General features: G+C 35.8%; 1 protein-coding gene across 2 annotated transcripts in view; it reads right to left on the bottom strand.

Annotated features, from left to right (window-relative positions):
- Positions 1–375: 375 nt before the first annotated feature.
- G3BP2 (G3BP stress granule assembly factor 2) overlaps positions 376–23,384 on the bottom strand; it is a 37,242-nt gene continuing 14,233 nt past the window's right edge. Inside the window, exons 2-12 of one of the 2 annotated variants that reach the window (XM_068975719.1) lie at positions 17,463–17,581; positions 15,181–15,262; positions 14,297–14,470; positions 13,764–13,854; positions 12,801–12,903; positions 12,101–12,281; positions 11,016–11,114; positions 6,624–6,726; positions 5,230–5,358; positions 3,832–3,950; positions 376–3,502 (exon numbers count right to left, since the gene is read on the bottom strand). In XM_068975719.1, the coding sequence (XP_068831820.1) occupies positions 3,230–3,502; positions 3,832–3,950; positions 5,230–5,358; positions 6,624–6,726; positions 11,016–11,114; positions 12,101–12,281; positions 12,801–12,903; positions 13,764–13,854; positions 14,297–14,470; positions 15,181–15,262; positions 17,463–17,557 (1,449 nt within the window). In that variant the 5' untranslated portion in view covers positions 17,558–17,581 and the 3' untranslated portion in view covers positions 376–3,229. The remainder of the gene's footprint in view (positions 3,503–3,831; positions 3,951–5,229; positions 5,359–6,623; positions 6,727–11,015; positions 11,115–12,100; positions 12,282–12,800; positions 12,904–13,763; positions 13,855–14,296; positions 14,471–15,180; positions 15,263–17,462; positions 17,582–23,384) is intronic. The other variant, XM_068975720.1, reaches the window with a different exon arrangement.

Raw genomic sequence — 23,384 nt, forward strand, 5'->3', positions numbered from 1 at the left:
ATCCCTATTAACAAAGTAAAAGTCTCAGGTTCTAAAATTACATATGCCTTGTGATTTTATTTTTCATTTGAAGAGTATATTTGTTAACTATGAGTGAATGATTCTCTTCCCTTTTAATATTCTTTTAGAGCTTCACAAATTTGTTCCAATTGCTGAACTGGTCATGTCCATAACTTCAGATCACCTTGATCTTCCCATCCTTTTTTCCTTCTGAGATGAAGTAGCAATCCTTTAGAAAACCCAAGATTATTAAAAACAAATAAATAAACATTTAGTAGTCTGCTTCTCACCTTCCTCACTACTTATTATTCTGGTCTAACATTCTCTATCTTGTTTATCAATTATCTAACTGAACTGGCACCTATCTCAGTTCAAGTAATTATGTTCCAAGTCTTACTTAAATAATTTTACGTATCAAATTTCACAAATAATCATCAGTTGATGTTAGAACAATTCCTTATTTCCTGAGGCTGTGTGAAATGCAACTGGGAGAAAATATTTCGGAACACAAACCTAAAGATTAAATTAGGGACATAAATAAAATGCTGCAGACATCAGTAGTTTATTGTTTGTTTAGTCCAAACACATTCAAAATGGAAACTCAAAGAATACTTTCCACCTGAAACAATTAAACTAGATACTACTAGCATATAATGCTTAACACATTACAGCAATAAAGATGGTAATCCATTGTCTTCTATACCTACTAAAGCCAAGATGGTAAAGCCAATTTGGTTGCAATAGTGTCATAAGGATAGAATAGAATATTACCATCCAAAAAATAAAAACAAACAACAACAATAAAAAAACCCAGCAAATAACAGTTATGGTAGATGAATATTTTTACTCTGGTTCACTGAAAAGGGGACAAAATGTTAAAAGTCCACAGTACTGCAGGTGAACAATCACCATGTAAACTTCTCCATGTGATGTTTTAAAGTTTTATTCATGGTATGTAAAGACTGAAGCTGAATGGCTCTTTGCTTTAATTTTCTATTACACTTAACATTTATCATTACTTTTGGTGCCAGAACAGTTTTCATGGGCGGCAGGGCAATATCTTGGATTGAAAATTTTACATATATATATATCAAATGAAGGAGGAGAAAGAAATGAAAGAGGAACAATATGCTATAAAAAAAAAAAAAACACTGACAAGAAACCACTTATTTAAAAGCAGTTTGAATAAAAGCTTCAAAACTCGAAAGTAATTTTCTTGTAAGAACTTCAAGTACTATACATTAGAAAGCGTAAATGTATTTCAAACAGGAAAAAAAATCCTTAAGCCCCCCAAAATGGAAACTGAGAAATCTGTGTCCCCAAAATATATCCAATAGTGCAAGACTTTTCCTCGAACATGGAAGACCTCATTCAAGGTGGGGAAAAAGGGGACAGGCTTAATTTTACTTACATTGCCCAGTACATGGAAAACAAAATATGTGCATCATTTGCTAGTTTACTAAACAGCAAACAGTTTCATAATTAAGAAACAGTTTGCTATTATGTCAAGTGCATTTTTTGTTTGTTTTTACTAAGACAGAATGGAGAAGTCTTCCATGCTACAAGCAGCTTTAAGTGGTCACACTTATTTACCCCACTCCTGGCCTGAAACATCAGAAACTGGTAGGTACCAAATACTCCAAGCATAAAATCGGATATCCTTTGTCATATTTGTGGTTTACCGGAACTTGCTATAAAGACAGACAATAATCCAGCAGCTACAAACTTTGCTCACAGAATTGTTTAGAGATTCATGTAAAAATAAAAGATGTCATCCCAGACTTAAATTCAGAGCCACTCAGGTGCTGACATCAGGTCAAGAATTGTGCAAAATGAATGACAGTTCCCTGCCCCCTCAAATAGAAAATGCAAACACTTAAGAGCTGCTGTTCTTTTCTCTGAAAATTGCAGTATCCTTACTTCAGATTTACGTGCCATTTATGGAATCTGACTGCTTTTAAAAGGTCACTAACAATATAGATCAAGTTGACTGACTTTTCCAAGCACCTCTCAAGTGATAGGCTTCAATGTTCACCTTCAGGCTAAGAGAAAAGTCAACAAGAGACTTTGACTCAAATAACTGACTTCCTCCTTCCCTCTGCCTCCCAAACACACAAGACTCCCTCCCACAGAGAACACAAAATTGTTAACTGAAGAACAAGGTAAATAATATACTAGTCAATTTTACTGATTTTAAAGATACTGCAATTTTTATATACTTCAATGATTTCTCAACATTTTGCAGCTGTTTGGCTTTGCAGCACAGCAATTTATACACTATACTGTACAAAATTACCAGCAAGACTGGAATGATGTATTAATAGAAGGCACCATCATGCGTATTACATTACCAGAGAACAAAAATACAGTAAAGACAATTTTCACTGTACACAGCTTAAAGAAAGGAAAAGGGGGAGGAGGAGTGTGTTGAGCAGCCAGCCATCTCTGTACTGAAGAGGGGCAGGTAGAAAAAAACCTTAGATATGGAGCTACTAAATCTGGTCTAACATTCAAGACCATAGCATTTGAAGTTCTGATCTTTGTTATTTCGTTCATAACTAAATGACTTCCTTCTGGAATATACTTGTAGTCTTGTTAAGGTTTATGTGTACACACGCTGGTCACAGCAAGCAGGTAAAAATGCCCTCATCATTTCACAAACTATGCTCTACTGGAAAAAAAGATGAAAGATTTTTTTCCCCTCTTGCCTCCTGTTGCAGATGTCAAGGTTAACGAGTTCAGAGTACCCATTAGTGCATTCTGATGAGTGCATAACAAGTTTCTGTTGGTTTGTATTTTTGGGGGGAGCCAAGAAAAAAAGGCAAGATTCTCCAATTGCACAAATTGCACTATTTGTGTTTCCAACAATAATAGGCAGAAACAGTAACACTTAAACAAAATGTGCAGCAGAGGATTTTTTTGACTCAAAGGACCTGAATTCAGTTGGGCATGTCCTTTTAAGTTCACTTTGTTGTAGACAGTTTAAGATATGGTCATTTCTCAGTCCTTAATTCTCCAAGTCTAGATTTATAAATTAACAATGCGAATCCTGTTGTAAAATTGGGGAAATAATGTCCACCTCAATTTAACTGACAACCGAAAGATGCTTTTCACATCAAAGAAATGATCAAAAAGGCTGTGTCACATTCCAAAGCCAAAAAAAAAATTAACAAGAATGCAAACACGATGAATAATGTACCACTGCCAAGACTCTGCCAACAGTGGAGCCTCAGCGACGCTGTCCTGTGAAGCGGCCTTCCATCTGCCCGGCTCCTCTCCCAGAGCCAAGTTTCTGTGCCATGCCACCTCTCGGAGGGGGTCCTCTTCCGTCCCGGTCGCGCATCATTCCACCGCCCACTATTCCCCGGGGACCACCAGGACCTCGATCACTGCGCCTAATATCCCGGCGGTCATCACCACCACCTCGAGTTTCTCGCTCTCTGGCAGCTCTTGTCTTTTTCTCTTCCACATTTAAACGTACTTCCCCTCGAAACATAATTGGCTTTAAAAAGGAAGAAAAAAATGTACATGGACAGGTTAGACGGTAACAGTGGTGTAAGAAATAGTGAAAAACATAAAAAAAACTTTCAAAATTCTCAATATGCAATCTATTCTCAATATCCAACCTTCTTTACCAGAGTAAATAATCAAACAAATTTATTTTAAAATGACCCATGCCTCAAATTTTAAAATTACTAACACATCTTTATTCTTTGCATAAATACTAGTTCATAGTAAACTATTTTTAACTGTACCGTTTAAAAAAGACTTATTCACATTAAATACAACAGGAATAATACGGTATTCAATTACGCCATTTAAGTCACTTACTTTTGCAATTAAGATTCTCTGAACTGGTTCGGAGTCATCAAAAACCACAAAACCAAAATTTGGAAGCTTTCCCCCAACACCCTTGGTATTGATGCGAAGTTCCACAACATTTCCAAAACCTGTGAAAATATACATTACACAAAGGATAAAATATTTTAACAGAATATTTTGTAACTTTAACTGTTCAGAATGAAATACATCATTCTTCCTGATCCATTTCAAAACACAACTTGCAAGCTGCTATAGCCAGTGCATTAAGGTACTTTCAACTCTTACAGGTCATTCACTTAACATGCCAACAACTAGCCTATTCTGTTGCCCTGCATCTTTATCAGTCCATTCAAAAGGAAAAGTTACCTACACATTTTAGAGAGACAATTTTATTTTCTATATTAGATTTGTATTTGCCGGATGAATCCCATTTCCCAATTTAAGACTGATTCACCCAGCTCTTTCTTCTAACCTCTACAGAACCAGGTCAATCAACACTAAGTACACTCACTGGGAAACATCTGATATAACCTTATACTCCTGATCAATTAAAGGTGACCAGTACCTAAAGATACACACTATGTACAGACGTAAATGTTTTTTCAAAAATCGTATTATGAAAAAAGAGCTCTCCCCAGTGTAGAACACATATACAATAGAGTACTACTAAGCCATTAAAAAGAATGAAATAATTCCATCTGCAGGAACATGGGTGGACCTAGAGATTGCCATACTGAGTGAGGTAGGTCAGACTGAGAAGGAGAAATATCATATGACATGATACATGGAATCTAAAAAGAAATGACACAAATGAACTTACTTATGAAACAGAAACAGACTCACAGAGAACGAACTTATCGTTTCAGGAGGCGGGGGGGCACGCATAAAAGGGAAGGGATAGTTAAGGGAGCTTGGTATCAACATGTACATGCTGTTATATTTAAAATGGATAACCAGTAAGGACCTACTGTAGAGCTACATGGAACTCTGCTCAATGTCATGTGGCAGCCTGGATGGGAAAGGAGCTTGAGTGAGAATGGATACATGTATATGTATGGCTGAGTTCCTTCACTGTTCACCTGAAACTATAACGCTGTTAATTGGCTACACCCCAATACAAGATAAAAAGTTTAAAAAAATAATAATCGGTAACTAACAAAGGGGAAGAAAAGTCTAAAAAAAAATTTTTTTTTTAACTCTAGAAACTACAGCAAATCAAAATAGTTGTCAGAAATATTTGGCATTACCATCAATTATATGGAATATAATATTATGTGAAAATCCTGATTATTAACAACAGAATGCTTTCTCTGAAATAAAAGTCAAGAAGAATAAGTCTTATGATTAGAAAAAAAATTCTCTTCAACTCCTGCTTAATTTTACCATAAAGCAAAGTAAACCACTTACTCATGAAGAACTCTTTTAGTTCATTTTCATCAATATCATGTGGCAAGTTACCAACAAAGAGTTGATGACTATCTGGATAGCGAATTATTCTACGGTTCTCAGATTCATTCTGTTCAATATCTCCTCTGCCTGAGAAGAGGAACAGAGCAGATATTAAAGTTTACAATGTCATATAATAAAAATTAGCTCAAAGCAATGAAAGTTAAAAACCCCAACACTTGATATTCTTGTTTTAGTTTAATAAGATAATAAGCTCCTTTGAGTTGTGGAACTGCCTATTATTAGTAGGTTAGTTAGAAAACAACATGACACTGAAGTGTTACCCGAGGGTATTGACTAGATTGCTAAAGTCCCTTCTTCTCAATCTACTGGTCTGATCATGTGAAAGCCAAGTATCAGCAGTACAAGTATGTCTCCTTAACCAAACTCTTGCATCACCCAGGCACCAAACTGATTTTAGATATAGTGAGATGTGTACTAAATATTTGTTTAGTACTTTACAGTTCACAAATTAATCTTGTATAAAAGATTATTGTATAAAATTATAGCCAAATCAGTCAATTTAACAGCAATACTGTCATTTATATAAGCTTTTATACACCTTAGGGTGCTCATATATACATGAGCACCCTCTTTTTTTTTTTTTTACATGTGTAAAATCTTATATGATCCTCCCACTAACACAAAGAACAGAATGAGGCATAGAAAGAAAGGCATCACACAGAAAAAATTTGTGTAGTAACTGAATGGTTTAAGAGAATGTCATGATTTAAGGGTCTTACCCAAGATCACAAACTCAGTGACAAGGCTGGGATAAATCCCAGCTCCCATAACTCCTGGTTTAATAACACACTTTTTTTATTAAAAAAAGTTTATTTTCTAAATATGATGTATACTATCTCCCACCTCCTCCCGAAAGCAATCTAAACATATTTATAGAATTCAAATATAGGTTCTACATATATTAGCTAACAATGGAAACAAGTCAAAAATCATGGCCACTTACTTAATACCTAAGACAATCAAAATAAGAAGAATCAGGGTGTGCTTATTGTTTATCTGTGAAGAGATAAGAGTGCTAAGTAAGAGAGTAGGTTATTGGCAGCTCGGTTTTGAATTCTTAGAACCAGTGACAATAACCAAAGAAAATGTGTCTCAAAATTCTCTTAACATTTTCAAAATACATGTCTCTATGGCAGTGCAACTAATTTCCCCTCAAAGTTAGTTGTTTTACCCAGGCTGTATATATATCAGATTACTTTAGCCTTTAAGCAACTTGGTACTAAAAGGATTTGCATATAAAATACATTATAATTAAAAAAATTTTTTTCAGTTCAGTTTTTTCTAACTTTTCAAGTGCTAACTGCTGAAGATCACAGGAGGGGCTGACTCACCTGGTCTTGGTCCTCTAGGAGGGAAACCAGGTCGTTCTCTAGGTCGTTGTTCACGCACACGAGGTGGCTGAGATTGAACTTCTGGTTTAGCTTCCACTCTCGGCTAAAATACAAAGGAAAAAAACACATTATAAAGAAACACATTTCACAGGAGAAAAACAACCAAACTAAAGCAACAACCAAGTCACCAGCAGGCATTATGGTAATTTTAAGTCTAGAATGTTTTTAATATATGTCCTATATATGTGAAACATAAATTTTTATAAAGATATTCTGTACCAATCTAGGACTGTAGGGTAAATTTTGTTTTCTCACTCTAGGTTATAATTCATAAGCTGTTTTTTACAACCATATTTTTTCAATAAAGTTACATCCACATTGAGACAGATACTGCTACAAAAGTAAAAAATGCAAGATGAGCCATTTCATGTAAATACATATACAAAATAAAAAGCCGTCTTTATCTTTGGAAGATAAGAATATATGATACATACTTCTAATTACCTAGTTTGTTGCCCTTCAAATTTAGTGCTCATATAAACTCCACATCATGAATAATTTTTTAAATCAATATTTTGGTAATTCAAAATATAAAATTTAGTATACGCTGGCACCTAAAAATACTACCTTAAAGTTAAGATGCACACAAAAAACAATACAAGAACGTTTATAGCATCTCAAACAGTCAAAGATGTCCTTTAGCTCCCTGTTGTTCTTCCTTATGAGAGAAGTATGCATTTATTTAAGGACTGACCCCAATAATGTTTCTTAACTGTTTCTTGAGGGTGGTAGGAGAAGTAATAGATCATTTTAAGTTACCCTCCAAAAGTTTCTGCTAACTGATAAATTAAATACATGTAATTAAATAACTATTAAAAACATAAAATGACATCTACCATCTATTACCTTTTCCTTCATACATGGCATTTCAGTATTTCCAACTTCTTCAGGCAGTCTATTGCCCAAATATTTATGGTCCAAGGAAGAGAGAAAACATATGCACCTTCAAAGAATGCTGAAAACACTTAGCAGAAATATGGAGAATGTGTCCTCAAGTCAGAAAACCAGCTATCTTTATGGCTGACCACCTCTGAGTACCTCAGCCCAAGAGTGGCTCACACTCTTTCATAGTTTATATAACTGGGATACTATAATTTGCAAGGACAAATTTTGATACAAAGAGCTATGTTTTTTCCAAAAACAATTTCTCGTTTCACCCACTGTAACCAAAAGGTATATTATCTCCTATCCTAGCAGTCTGTAATAAATTTGCCTGTCTCACTCAGTTATTTTTCTTCTAGATTTCCTACTTCTCTCAAAATGAAGTTGCTTCCCATGTTCTAGAATTTTTAGCTAAAAGAAAATTTTTCAATGTCTAACTCTTTCAGGTTATTTAAATTATTTATGTGTATTTATTCCTACAAGGACCATATCTTATTTCTACACCAGAAAAAGTACCAAGTACAGTGCTATTAAACACAGATGTTCAGTAACTAATAGTTCATTTAAAATTAAATTATATTTGGTTCTCTAATTCAAAACCTGTAGGAGAATGTTCTAGCCTGACCAGGGAGCCAACATTACAGCCCTGAGACCACTGGTATCTGTATTTAAAATTTAAGACTACATAATAATTTAATGGAAAAGGCAAGTTGTTTAGAAATTTCAACTGAGGAGGGCAGGGCCTAAAAGCACAACTTGAACAGTATGAATAAAAAACCTTATTAAAGAATAGATATTTTCTAAAGTTTGATGAAGCTAATACTTAAGGAACAAAGCAAATCACACTTTTTAATTTAAATATCTAGAAAAACCTCAATTCATTCAATCCAAGAAAAAGAATCCTAGCTGACTGATTCAGATTCTTTTCAAAAGATAACTAAAACAAAAATAACTACAAGTAGTAAAACAAAAAAGTTCCTATTATCCTTTAAGGATTTAATATTAAAAACACAAGTTTAAATAAGTTCCAACATCTTACAAATAACCCATACATGAATTTAGCAACTTTTTAGATATTTGATGTCAGTACAAGAAAAACATGAGACAAACAAAATTTATCAATATTTCTTTCAATATGTGTCAACTAAGCCAGCTATGCACTTACAATTCTTCAGGATTAATTTCATGAAAACTTCTTGCTCCAAGGAGATAAAGTAACTAAGACAACCACATACAACCTTCAGGCCTGAAAATTGATTCCATGCAACCAGAAAGTGTGCTCACATGACAAATTCCACAAATGAAAGCAAACAGAATATGAAATAAAAATGAAACCATCAAATCAACTCAGTAACAGCAGGTAAAACCACAACTAATGCGTACTTCAACCAAACAAAAGCTATTTAAATGAACTAATCAACTTCCAACAAATCTGCCAAGAAAATAACTTAACTACTTCTAAATTCATGCCTACCAATACTTTGGAATTACATTTAATTCTTTTATTAATGTGTGCTAAGTCGCTTCAGTCATATCTGACTCTTTGCAACCCCATGGACTGGAACCCATCAGGCTCCTCTGTCCATGGCATTCTCCAGGCAAGAATACTGAAGTGGGTTGCCATTTCCTTCTCCAGGGGATCTTCCTGACCCAGGGATCGAACCCGTGTCTCTTATGTCTCCTGCACTGGCAGGCGGGTTCTTTACTACTAGCACCACCTGGGAAGCCTTTTATTAATAATCTATGCTCAAAGTGTTAAGGAAATGGATACTATACCAAAGTGACAAATAAAACTGAATGGTTTATTAAATCAAAAGGAAAACAATTATGAATCCATTCTTATACAGCTTAAGGAGGTCAGAAACTTAAAGTTTTTATTATAAATGTTTAAAATTTTGTCTTAATAAGGGGATAGGTTATTAAAACACAATCCAGTCTCTTACCCTGATTTTTTTTTCTTAAAATTTGATTTCTCTAGACAAAAGGCTAGGATCTAATATAATGTAATATACAGACATGACTTAGATATAGCACTCCTCTTCTTTGATGTAAACAGAGATACACTGCCCTGCAAGGGCTGAAGAAACCTACAGGCTTGCATGGGTATCCAACTGCATGAATTCAAAGCCCTGCTATTTTATTTATATAGCTGTCTGACCTTAGGTGAAGTACTCGATGTCTCAATTTACTTGTCTGTGAAACAGGAATAATAACAGTAACCATTCTCACAAGGTGGTTGTAGGGATTAGGTAAGAATAAATAAGTACTTTGCACAATGTGTGGTGCCATACTAAAGGCATAATAGGCATTAGTTACTCTAACTTTTAACTAGCGCTAAGTTTAAAATAAATGTAGCCAACTCTCTGAAATTCAAGTAATAATTCAAAAAATTCCAAACACAAATCTGGTAAGAAACCAAGAATTCCAAAAGAAAATTCAGAAAATCACTTCTTGAGTCTTCAGATGGGTAGAAAAGTACAATCAGTACTTGGCAAAGTAATTTTCTTCATTAAGACAGACTTCTAATTTGTGTTCTGAGGTAATTACTCAGTATTTCCTGAATATCTAGCTGAAAAAAAAAAGAAAAAAGAAAAGCTACCACAAGGCCACGTATTCTATTATATAGCTAATTATGCGTACCAACACCAGGCAGACTGCCTAATAATTCCTAGCTACTTTTGAAATCTCACAGTTTCAATGTTTAGAGCACAAAAAGAGGTGTATAAACACAATTTTATGTGCACTAACCATTTTACATGTAAATTTTATACCGGAATGAAGCTTGACTCAAAATGTAGGAGAAGTACTGGACACCCTTTAACTGTGCCTATTTACTTTAGAATTCGGTTAACTCTAAAGTATATCTAATGAACACATTAGGTAGCCAGTGTCTTTATTTTTCAATGGTTTTGACAGCTCTGGGGTGGGAAAGATGACAGACAAAAGGCAGAATACTAGAATGATCAGCTAAGGTGAACACTACAGTCATAAGTTGGTACAGGCTTCAATTAAACAGTATGAACCACTTACAGACTGAGAGCTTAGGCAGTGCTTTTTCTTTTTAAGTTTTCTGTTTAAAAAAAATAACAATGATTCTTTATAATGCCATAGTACTCTGTGGCTTTCAAATTTCTTCCCTAATATTTTTGCTAAATGATACTTTAAACTTATAAAAAGGAGTTTTTTGGTTATTTTAAGAAGGCTTTTAAATGACAATATATATTGTTAAAAGTAACTAAATCTGTATTTCACACACCCATACCCCAAATACCACCTATATAGATGATGAATGGAGATCTGGTGTTTAAAGTGGGTGCAACTGACATTTAATACAATTTTTTTGTATATTTAATCCGTAATTTCTGATTGACTCATTTTAAAAAGTATGAAAAAGATAAGCAATTGGCAATGTAACAAGGATACAATCCAATGTGTTCACAGATTGGTTACCTGTGAGACTGGTGCTTTAACATGGGGTGGAATTCCAGAGGAAGAAACAGTGCCACTAGGAGGCAGGTTTTTACTGGTCACTGAAGCCCAGGAGAAAGCCTGCAGGAAATGCAACAAACCTAGACTACTAATCATGGAAAACCACCAACATTCCTATAGGGAAACTTCCAAATATATATTTTCTTTTCATTTCTAAACTATTGCTCTATATTGGAGGACTCCTAAAAAGAAAGGCACACACACACATGCCAGTCTATGTGCCAGGTTTCAAAATCTCATTATGCAAGATTATGACTGTTTGTCTGAACTACTAAATAAATCCACAAGCAAGTTCCTATATGCTCTAAGTAGATGAGCAAGTGGCAAACAAAACCACTAACAACTACACATGCTAGAAAAATAAGAACCTAACAGAATCAATTTATTTCCCCTTTTGGGGGGAAGATAAGGTGTTGTGATGGCGCTAAGGGGAGAGAGGAAGGACAGAAAAGAAGAGAGTACTAGCTGGAAACTTTAACAGACATTCCCAAATAGAACAAGCAATCTCCTCTCACTACCCAAATATACCTACTTTACAGAAAGATAAAAGATGTTTTAGGTAGGTTTAAATGAAACACTATGGGCATCACTCATCTTTCCAAGACAGTTTGGTGTAGTAATAAGGAAATTGTTCCCATTTAAACCAGAAATAGCACACGTATCACTTGTTTTAACAATAGGCCAATTTGTTTTAACTTGGGAAACTGCATGACTCCTATTTGCATCCGTGTGTAGAGGACTTAATACAGAATGGAAGAGCAACTCTCGGCTTTATTACATGGACTCAAATAATTTCACTATGGTACTAAACACTGCACACAGATAAGAATCAATCTTAAATTTTATTCTGAGGGGTGTTTCTTAGGGGGTGAAATAAGATTTCCTCAGAATTACAAAAAAAAAAAAACCCCACAGCTTCTTTCATACACATAAAAAAGCATAGTTTACTATTCAGCAATCAACACAACAGAACAAAGGTCATGCTTCATTAATGGCACCGTATGAAAGCGTGATGTTACGGGTCTAAAGAGTTCCTCTGATCTAACCTTTGGTGGTTCCTGTGGCAGAGAAACAGGTTCAGCAGGCGGAGGAGAAGCAGACTTCTCCTCTAACTCTTCCAAGTTCTTCTCCTCCACTGGAGGTTTCAGCTCTTCAGTCTTTGTTTCAGATTCGGGCTCAGGTTCAGGTTCATGCGAGGATTCTTCTAAAGGCTCCTCTATGCCATTACTACAACAAAACATTTCGTTCACTTTTCAGCAGGAGTCAAATGATCAACTCAAATAGGAGAAAATTCAGCATTTCTCTAATTAATGGGCAGAACAAGTAATATACACTGTTTTGAAGCAAAGTTCATTAACAACCAGAAGGCAGAAGGAACAATACTCTCAAGCAGCATTTCTTTAACCTAAATGTAAAAACTGGATTACTCAACATGTTTACTTTAGCACTAACTATTAGGAAGTAAGGAAAACCCATTATTTAAAAAATTAAATGCCTACTCTGTGTTGTCCCAAACAGTACACATTAGCAAGTGATTAGTTTTAGGTCAAATCCATGTTCGATTTTTGAATTAAACGTAAATATGCTTTCCAAATTTCTTGCATATACATGGTAAATACTCAGGCACAGGCTACATAGCTTTATCAAGAATTTACTTTCAGCAACAATTCTAGGAACAAAAACCACTTGCAACTACATGATATGAATAGTTTAGGCCAAAGGTGGCCTTGCAAGCACTATTCTTACGTCACAGGGTGAGCTTCATAGTAACCACTGTTAGCATTCTCCTGCACAGGTTCTGGAGACGGTTGTCTTTCCTCTTGTTCTTCCTCTACTTCATCTTCTGATTCTGACAACACATAATACACCACATCTTTTTTTAAGAGGCTTAATATACAATTTCATATATATATTTTTAATGTTCAAAGAAATCATAACATAGTTTAAAAATAGCATATTTCTTGAAAGTACAAAGACACTTAATATTCCTTGTTCTCTTAAAAAAGAGCAAGCATGAAGAAGTTTGGAATTACACTATTTTTTAAAAAGATCTATTAGTAAGAAAAGGAAAGAGTAGGAAAAAATGGTCTTTTTAAAAAAATATATTTATTTATTTGGCTGTGCCATATCTTAGTTGCAGCACGTGGGTTCTAGTTCCCTGACCAGGGATCAAACTCGGGCCCCCAGCATTGGGAGTGTGGAGTCTTAGTCTCTGGACCATCAGCAAAGTCCCCAGGAAAAATGGTCTTAAAGTCATAACTCAGTTTCCTTTGCCACATTAATTCAATGAAGCAATAATGACAGAGAATAAGAAACAAGCTGATGTATGTCAATAGAAGATTACATAATTATGGTATAGACAAAAAAATAAACAGCTAACAAAGACACATTAGATGAAAAAAAGGCCTAGCTTTGAATCAGCTACTTCCACTTTTAGAATATAACAAAATTCTGTAGTAGGCACCAAATTCTTGGTTATCTATAGAGAATGACATTGAGGGAGATTTTTTTCTACTTTCTGCGTATGATTTTTATATAATTTCATATAAAGAACATCTATTTTTTAAACAAACCAAAAAAAAAAGAACAAAAAGGAGCAAAGGGGCTTTGACTCAGTTACAGAGTCAAATTTCTGTAAGTTTCACACTTTACATGTTATTAAAGAGTACTGATACCAACAAAACCCTTGTATCTTGAAAGTAACCTCACCTTCATCAAGTTCTGGTTCAGAATCACCAAATACTTCATCTTCATAACGAAACATATCATTGTGAACATAAAACTTATTTGGAACAGATCCCTATAAAAAAAAAACACCCAAATACTCCATAAATACCCATAAACATGGTATGACATAGAGAATAAAGTTTTTATTTTAATACAGAAATAATATATAGACTAAATATAATTTTCCAAAGCTGAACATGCTATAATGTTAATATGAAGAAAATCACAGAATACTTAAACTCAAGAAATGACTACTTTCAAACTATTAATACACTTTTAATATTACTTCTGTAATCTTAATCATCTGTTTGCACATTTGTATCAGGATCTCGTTTTTTTCTGCTAAACAGTCAAAGCACAGAAAGTTCAAATAAACGAACAAGTCCAACACAGATTTCTCAACAACAGCTACATGCATATCTATACCTGTAAGAGGAAACTCTAGCCACTTCCAGCAACTAGTTAACTGCAAAATGAAATCACATAAATGAAAATTAATTGAAACGAAAACTTACTTCAGGAGCCAGAACAAAGGTTTGCATAAACTTCCTCTCTGGTTGTCCACTGTTAGACAGCAAACCCATGACCTGGACCACTACTCCATCACTCAAGGTTGCATGAGCATCCACATGACGAATTTTAGTATGACATTCGCTGAAGTTCAGAGATAATACTTTGTGGTGTATATCCTTTATTAGGAGAAGGTAGGGAGGAAATACAAACTCATGATATTGCATTACCTTTTTAATACTAGGTTACCTATTCAATACTACAGACTTCCACCGATTTCCTCACAACTCTAGAATTCTAACTGCTTAATCTCTCTGCCTCATTTGAATCCACTCCGCCATGCTATGCATTACTGACAGACCCATGCTCCATAAACTACGTTGACTACTACATCACCTCACACCTGGTTTTACTTTACTGCTTGTCTGCATTTCTTCCTTCAATTTCCTCTTGTTTGGTAAGGCCAATCCTATAATTCAGAGACTAGCTGAAATCCCACATCCTCTACATAGTCATAAGGAATATATTTCTATTCATTCCTGTAACATAAGGTTTAGCCCACATTTCTATAAATGTTATACACTGTCTCAACTGTTTCAGGTATAAAATACACCAGTGATATAAAAATGTCCCATTTTCTCTTTTGTATCCATGCCAATGTTAATACTGTGCTTCCTACAAAATCAATGTTTATAAGAACTCAAAGCACATTTGACAAGTACTACAACATAAATTTTAGCACAGCTAACTGATTACAGTCAAGAAGAAATCCATGGGCACAAGAAGGCTATTTTCCAAACCTCTAACCTAACTTAAATAAAATAATCTTAACTTAAACAAGTTTAAATAAATTAAAATAATCTTAAATGTATATGAAATTGACACTTACATTTTGGCCATAGACAGCCTCCTGGGGCTTTCCACTAGCATCTACTCCACCATGAACATAAGAAGAATTCCTGCCATAAAACCTGTAAAAGCATTGATAATGATTAACATTAAGTTATGAAGAGAAAGAAGTCTAAGAGGGAGTAGAGTCCCGCTATTAAGCAGAGCTAGTTTCCAGGTCTGGCTCTGTCATTTATTAGCTGGGTAACCTTGAGACTTAACAGTCTTCAAGTTCACTTTCCTTGGTAACTTGGAACAAGAGTAACTTCTCCACAGAGTTACTATAAGGATTAAATGAGCAATGACATAGAATTCTTAGTGTGTGTAGCTATTAGTTATGCATGCTGTCTTTAGCTATTCTCATCTTACTGTATCTATATGCTGCTAAGTGGGAAAATGATACATTCAAAATATTCTAAATACAGATGCTATTTATTTACCCATTTTTGTCAAACATAAAAAGTTGTTTAGATCTGTTTAGAATCAGATACTATTTAACATTCATTCTACTAAGAGTTCCAAATGACTACTAATTCCAAAGGCTAAGGTTAAAAGTTTAATTTAAATTAATTGAAATAATTCAGAGATCAAGTTTAAAATATATATATATATATTATTTTAGCATCTAATTTCTCAATATTTTTTATACTGCTCTTAAGTACATGATAAATTATAGTGTTTCTCTGGTATTAAAGCAACTAGGAGATCTTCCTAAATTAAGGTTATCAAAAATGCAAAATAAATTTTTTCATAAAGAGAATTCAGCTCCTACTGCAATAAATCATGGAAGACTTCCTCTATGACAAACAACTTTCTCAGTGCACTACACATGTATTGATTCATTCTAGTCTCCTAACAACCTCAGGACTAAACTAAGTGCTGTTATCTAAATGAACAAACTGAAGTTCAGAAGAGGTTAAATTAACTCCTCAAATGTTACACACCTATCAAGTCAGAGCAGCTGGCTCCAGAGCCCATGCTTTTAACCACTACCCATATTTTTTTTTTTATGTTTACACTGTTCTGTCTCATGTACTACTGGCAAGCATGTATACAGTTATCATTTGGACAATTTGGCTGTTAAGTGTGCATAAGAAAAGCTTTAGAGAAAATCATACCTTTGATTTAACAATTCTATTTCTAGGAAGTTATCCTAAGGAAACAACTAGAAAGATGCCCAAAAACGCACATGTAAGGATATGCACTACAGTGTTAGTAACTGAAAAATTTTAAACAAACTTAAGAAAAAGTTAAAAATGCTAATACCTACACAGTGAAGATAAAATTTCAGATAATGAAAAGCCTTAATAATTCCATTCTCCTTCAAACTCACATATACTGTCAACAGGAATGTTTTTATTTTTATAATCATAAAAATGTACAGGTACTGATTCATTTTTTTGGGGGGGCAGTGTTATCTAAAAATGTCTCCTGGAATAACACAGGGAGCATTACACACATGCTTAACAATGGCAGGGCACAATGCAAAATAGAACTTTAGAATGCCCAGCACATTTATACAGAGAACCTATATATCAAAGAGAAAAGTCCTTTAACATTCTTTCCCATGCAAAGCAGCAACGACATACTTATCCTTAACTCATCTGGCTAGGGTGTTCTACAACAAACGCTGGCAAAGCGTCCTTACAAAGGTCTCACTTATCTTTGACCTACTAAAAAAATACAACAGGTAGAACAAAAATGATAAATACTACTCATAATATAAATCAATTTCATTTCAATCTCTGGAAAAAAGTAAGCTTATACATGTCTTGCCAAACTAGTAAATAAGACTACTGTTGCCATCTCACAAAGGAATATTTTCTTGTGAATCAATCTGAAGGAATTTTCACAAATGAAATCAATTAACTGATTCATTTCCTAACACTGCTACAGAGAACTTTTAAAAACCACACAAAAACCAAACGAAAAACTTAACCTGTGATTCCCATCAAGACTAGAACCCATTAGTTGGTCAAGTTTGTGGTTTAAAAAAACAAACATAAAATACCAGACTATGTAATTGTGTATGTTAAGTGTGTGTACAGATGTGAATGTGTTATATAATGGGATCTGATAAGTGTTTTTCTTACTGCAGATTTCATTCAAGGAGGAAACTTGAAAAAAGATGGGTTTTATGCCATCAGTTTGTTAAAATATTGGATGAGCTTTGTAAAGATACTTGTCAGGACGCAAGGAGACAGGAAAGACAAAATTTATATGTAGTCATAGTCAAGAAAATAAAAGTAAATAAAAATAGTAAATAATCCAATTAAAATTTACCTGTGTAAATATTCTGGAGCTTTATTCAGCAAAGTATAATATTGCCTCACAAACTCCCGCCCTACAAGCAGCGGACTGGGCTTCTCCATAACCATTTCTTTGCTGCACAATGTCAAATACTAGGGAAACAAACATAGGAATAATAACTCTTAAAAGTCATCTTTGTTAAATACCATGAAGCAAATTTTCTAAGCCATTCAAATGAAAGTAAAATATCACTTATTAAAAATAACAGTAAAATAATAAATTCCCAATAACTACTTACAACCTCCAACATTTGCCATTTCCTCTTTCTTTCAATGTCTCTATTTCTTGATCTCCCTATGTCTCAATACAAGGGGAAGTGGCATGTCCAGTGCTGTCTCAGACTAGGTGGCACCATAATAAAGTCTTTTTACTCATAGTATATTTTTCCTTTGGGGAACATTATCTCCTACACTCTTAGATTCTAATGGTTTATTTTTGAAAACTAAGCAGAGGGTGCAACTCAAGACTTGGGAGATTGCACTTACAGACAGTACTAGCTTTTGTCTTCTTTATGTAATACTCTCGCCTTCTAGGGATTAATTGCACTGTTTCAAAATCATAATTACCATTAAAAATCAGCAATACTTGAAATACTCAGATAAAGGTGTTTCACATGTAGTGTATGTCTTTTCAACCTTTCTTGACATTAATTAACTACATGTCAGGCACTGTTCATAGTAAGTGGGATACCTCAGTGAACAGGACTCTAGCCTTCGGAGTTTATAATCTATCATGGAATATAGACACGCAAACAGGGAACAGAATGGGTTAGGTGCGACCTAAATGTACCTCTAAGCCCCAACTCTCAAAGATAAGTAAAAAATATAACAGAAACATAACCTTTCATCATTTAAAGTAAATAATGTATGCCTATAGCCCTCCAAACAGTAAAAGTCATAACACTAAGAATTAAGAGAAATGGGAGGAAAAAAGAGAAAATATGAGTATCACTAGTTTAAATACACATATATACACACGTTTGTGTGTGTCAAACTACTGAGCAAATCAAGATGCAGTTTAAATTCCTGTTAACAAATAAACTTCAAGGTGGGTTTTTTTGCTGCACTAAATTTGCTGGATCTTAGCTCCCTGTCAAGGATCAAACTCATGCCCTCGGCAGTGAAAGTGAGAAGTCCTAACCACTGGACTGCCAGGGAATTCCCCCAAAGTAGGTCCCCTTTTAAAAAATTTCACAAAGATAGCCCACCATTATCATTACAACTGTGATGCTTTTTAATAAAAATCAGATACCAGCCATAAAGGGGCCTACAGATAAAATTCAATTAAATTAATCCTGGTGACTCCCAACTCAATTTTTACATAATACTGTATTAGGTTCCCTGTTTCTCCTTTTGCGATTGCCTTGAAACTCTCAGTTGATATTAAAAAAAAATTCTTTTTTTTTATTATTATTTTTTTTATATAATGCTTAACTGCTTCCAGTGCCAGGGTCTGGGGGTAGAGGCAGTGGCAAGCAGTCCTTGAAGCAGCCAAAGAAACAGGAGGAGGAGATGGAAGAGAAAGGTAAGGCTTTCAAGCAGTAACAAAAAGAGGAGCAGAGAAGCTGGAGGAGCTAAAAGTGAAGGCCATGCAGAAGGCACCCCAGGCCACAGGCAGAATTTGGAAATCTGGCAAAAAGCTGTTCCTTATGCCTCAGGTGATGGTAATCCTTACTTTTGCTGCTGTTTAAACACTGCATTCTCTTTCATAACATTTTTTGCCACCAATAGCTAGAATAAAAGGCTTCCCTGGTGGCTCAGTGGTAAAGAATTCATGTGCCAATGCAGGAGTAGTGGGTTCAATCCCTGGAACAGGAAGATCCACCGGAGAAGGAAACGGCAACCCACTCCAGTATTCCTGTCTGGGAAATCCAAACCCCATGGACAGAGCGGCATGGCGGGCTACAGTTCATGGTGTCACAAAAGAGTTGGACATGACTTTGCAACTACACAACAACAAATAAGCTAGAATAAAGTGCTGTCTTGGAGCCCGCGGCACATTCAAGAAAAGAAATGTTCACACAGTGGCTTATCCCTTCAGTTCTCCCTTAGTCATTTCTATCCTAGTTGTAAGGTCAAAGTAAACCCAGCCTAGAATCCAGGCAGTCTGTTCTTCAATCTTTGCTCTACCTTAAATTTTGTGCAACCTACATTTAAATCAACTCATTTAAAAAAAGATAAAGCACAAAGCAAAATTAGACACAGTCATTTCAGGTGCCATTAGTTTCCCCCAAACCTAAATACCTCCAACAATAAGGATTAACAAATCCTGATGCATAAAGAGACTCATTTGCTATGTTTAAAGAAATGAAGCAGGGACTTCCTCCAATGGCTCAATGTTTGAGAATCCACCTTGCAATGCAAGGGGATGGGGCTGATCCTTGTTTGGGGAACTAAGATCTCACCTGTCACAGAGCAACTAAGCCTGAGCCCATGCACCACAACTAGAAAGCCCAAGCACCAAAAGGTAAGCTCCTCTAGGACACAATGAAGACACAGGCAAATAAACACTCTTAAAAAATAGTGAAGGAAAAAACCACAGTATTTCTATTAAGAATGATAGGCAAGGTTGAGGAACAGATTTATCTAGTAAAATTTTATAAAACAACAAAAACGTGGAAATTATGTACATTTAATACTACTGTTAACAACTGATGTCAAGCTGTGGCAAAATACTAACTTACCCTCTCAATAAAATATTATGTACAAAACAGTTTTGTTCAAAGGTCAATGACAAAAAAACACTATTAGGTATTGTTTCTGAGTTTGGGGATTCTCATTTTCCCCTTTTTTTCTTCTCTACTTCCAGATTTTCTTCAGCGAGACTTTGTTGCTGCTGCTGCTGCTAAGTCGCTTCAGTCGTGTCCAACTCTGTGAGACCCCAGAGATGGCAGCCCACCAGGCTTCCCCGTCCCTGGGATTCTCCAGGCAAGAACACTGGAGTGGCTTGCCATTTCCTTCTCCAATGTATGAAAGTGAAAAGTGAAAGTGAAGTCGCTCAGTCCTGTCCGACTCTTAGCGACCCATGGACTGCAGCCCACCAGGCTCCTCCATCCATGGGATTTTCCAGGCAAGAATACTGGAGTGGGGTGCCATTGCCTTCTCCAGCGAGACTTTGTTACTTATCCCAATTTCCCATCACATTTATAAAGTACACATTCACCTGCCACTTTTGTCACCTACGTACTGCCAAGTTAAAAAAAAAAAAAGTGTCACACAATCAATATCAAAGAAAGGTCAAAATACACTGGAGTTTTTGTAACAAAGTTCAAGAGAGGCTTCACACTGCCCACTACCTTTACAGTTACTAAAGTTGATGGCCATGAAGCCATGGTATCATCAATTTAGATCAGAGAGACAGGCAAAGGAAACTGGCAGTGGGGGTAACTTTTTATTTGATTACTCAATAAATTACATTTATTCGAAAAGAGATAACCTGAAAACTGAACTTTGAATGGGGAATGAGATAAAGCAGTGCTAACCTGGTAAAAGCCTAAACAAACAGCTATGCATAAGAGGCTGTGCAAAGTCCAGTTTTTAAAAGTTACAGGTAAACTCCCACAGGGAATAGATGAAATGAAGATGTTACATAGAGGATGGTGTTCCAATTAAATACACTGACTTAAATGGACTCAATTTAGAGGGCTAAAATATAATTGACTGATGGGAAATCAACTACATTAACCAGAAAGTAAAAAGTATGGAGGGGAGGGGTATGGAAAGCAACCTCACTCTACTTTTAACAACAGGTTAATGTATTCTACACAAACAACATGGGAAGCTACAAGGGCTTCCTTTGTAGCTCAGTCGGTAAAGGATCTGCCTGCAGCGCAGGAGACCCAAGGTCAATCCTTGGGTTGGGAAGATGCCCTGGAGAAGGAAATGGCAAACCCACTCCAGTATTCTTTTCTGGAAAATCTCATGGATACCGGAGCCTGATGGGCTGTAGTCCATGGGGTCGCAAAGAGTTGGGCATGACTGAGCGACTAACACTTACTTACACAAACACTTGCACTTACTTACACAAAGAACTGCCATCTTTCAGTTTTCTCCCCTGGAGTAGGGAAATGCATTCACAGAAAAGAAACCAAGTCATAGGCAAGAAATTTATAGGATTTGGGTCCTTTCACTTATGTTTGTATATAAAATAAAACCCTGAACATCAAAGTAAGGAAAGGGTTTTAACTAAAGCCATGAAAAAGCCTTAACCTTTTGAGATGGTTAAGTGATTTCTCAACTCACAAATTAAGAAGTGATCTTTAGTCAAGCCTACAAGACTATAGACCCAAGATTTAAGAATACTGCTACTGCTAAGTCACTTCAGTCATGTCCAACTCTGTGCGACCCCATAGACAGCAGCCCACCAGGCTCCCCCATCCCTGGGATTCTCCAGGCAAGAACACTGGAGTGGGGTGCCATTTCCTTCTCCAATGCATGAAACTGAAAAGTGAAAGTGAAGTCGCTCAGTCGTGTCTGACTCTTAACGACCCCATGAACTGCAGCCTACCAGGCTCCTTCGTCCATGGGATTTTCCAGGCAAGATTTAAGAATACTTATGTACAAAAAGAATCTTCAGAAGGTTGTTAGCCTCAAATCAACTTCAAAGAGCAATTATCATCTAACACCTTTTTACAGAATGTCAAATTCCCCTATAAAGTCCTACTTTCTCCCAAAACACGTGATTATGTGGAGACTGTTGTCACACTGGAACGTACAGTGTAAAAGGTACTCTTTTCCTGTCAGTTAAAAGCAATATCATCCTATTTATTCATCAAGATACCAACCTGATTACATCTGGCTTTCCATACTATTTAACAGAACCTCAACTACCTCAGAGGTCATTCACTAACTCTGCCTGTAACTCCTGTGTATCTTCAAGCATCTTTTTATTTGTTCCTGTCTTTCCTCTGAATTCTCAAAGTACTTTTTATCATGCACTCAGTTCAGTTCAGTCATCAGTCATGTCCGAGTCTTTGTGACCCAATGACTGCAGCACACCAGGCCTCCCTGTCCATCACCAACTCCCAGAGTTTACTCAAACTCACATCCATTGAGTTGGTGATGCCATCCAACCATCTCATCCTCTGTCGTCCCCTTCTCCTCCTGCCCCCAATCCTTCCCAGCATCAGCGTCTTTTCAAATGCGTCAGTTCTTCGCATCAGATGGCCAAAGTATTGGAGTTTCAGCTTCAGCATCAGTCCTTCCAATGAATATTCAGGACTGATTTCCTTTAAGATGGACTGGTTGGATCTCCCTGCTGTCCAAGGGACTCTCAAGAGTCTTCTCCAACAGCACAGTCCAAAGGCATCAATTCTTTGGCGCTCAGCTTTCTTCACAGTCCAACTCTCACATCCATATATGACTACTGGAAAAACCGTAGCTTTGACTAGATGGACCTTTATTGTACAAGTAATGTCTCTGCTTTTAATATGCTGTCTAGGTTGGTCATAACTTTGCCAAGGAGCTATCATGCACTCTGCACTCTATTAATCATATTCTGACCTTAATTACTAACCGTGCATCTATCTTAGTCTTCCCCTTCTCTACTCCCCTCTCAAATATTATAACCCAAATTCTCCCTTAAATGTAATTCTCTAGAAAGTCACGATTCTCAGAAATCCAATGACCTCAGTCTTCTACCAGTCTGCATCACCACTGATGCTCACCTCCGCCTAACACTTCTAGAGTTCTACGATGAGGCAACTTTCCTTCTCATTAAAATGCAAAGTTCTCAAGGTCTGTCTTCTAATGCGTCAACTACTGATCATCAAACAACTTCAGCTCCCAGATTTACCTAAATTTGTATAGTCTCTGCTAGAATTCAAATTTGACATCTTAACCCCTTGCTGAATACGCACACATGATCTCATAAGTAAACCAATACATACACGCTCCC

The sequence above is a fragment of the Capricornis sumatraensis genome, chromosome 7, assembly GCF_032405125.1.
Source record: "Capricornis sumatraensis isolate serow.1 chromosome 7, serow.2, whole genome shotgun sequence".
Taxonomy (NCBI): Eukaryota; Metazoa; Chordata; class Mammalia; order Artiodactyla; family Bovidae; genus Capricornis; species Capricornis sumatraensis.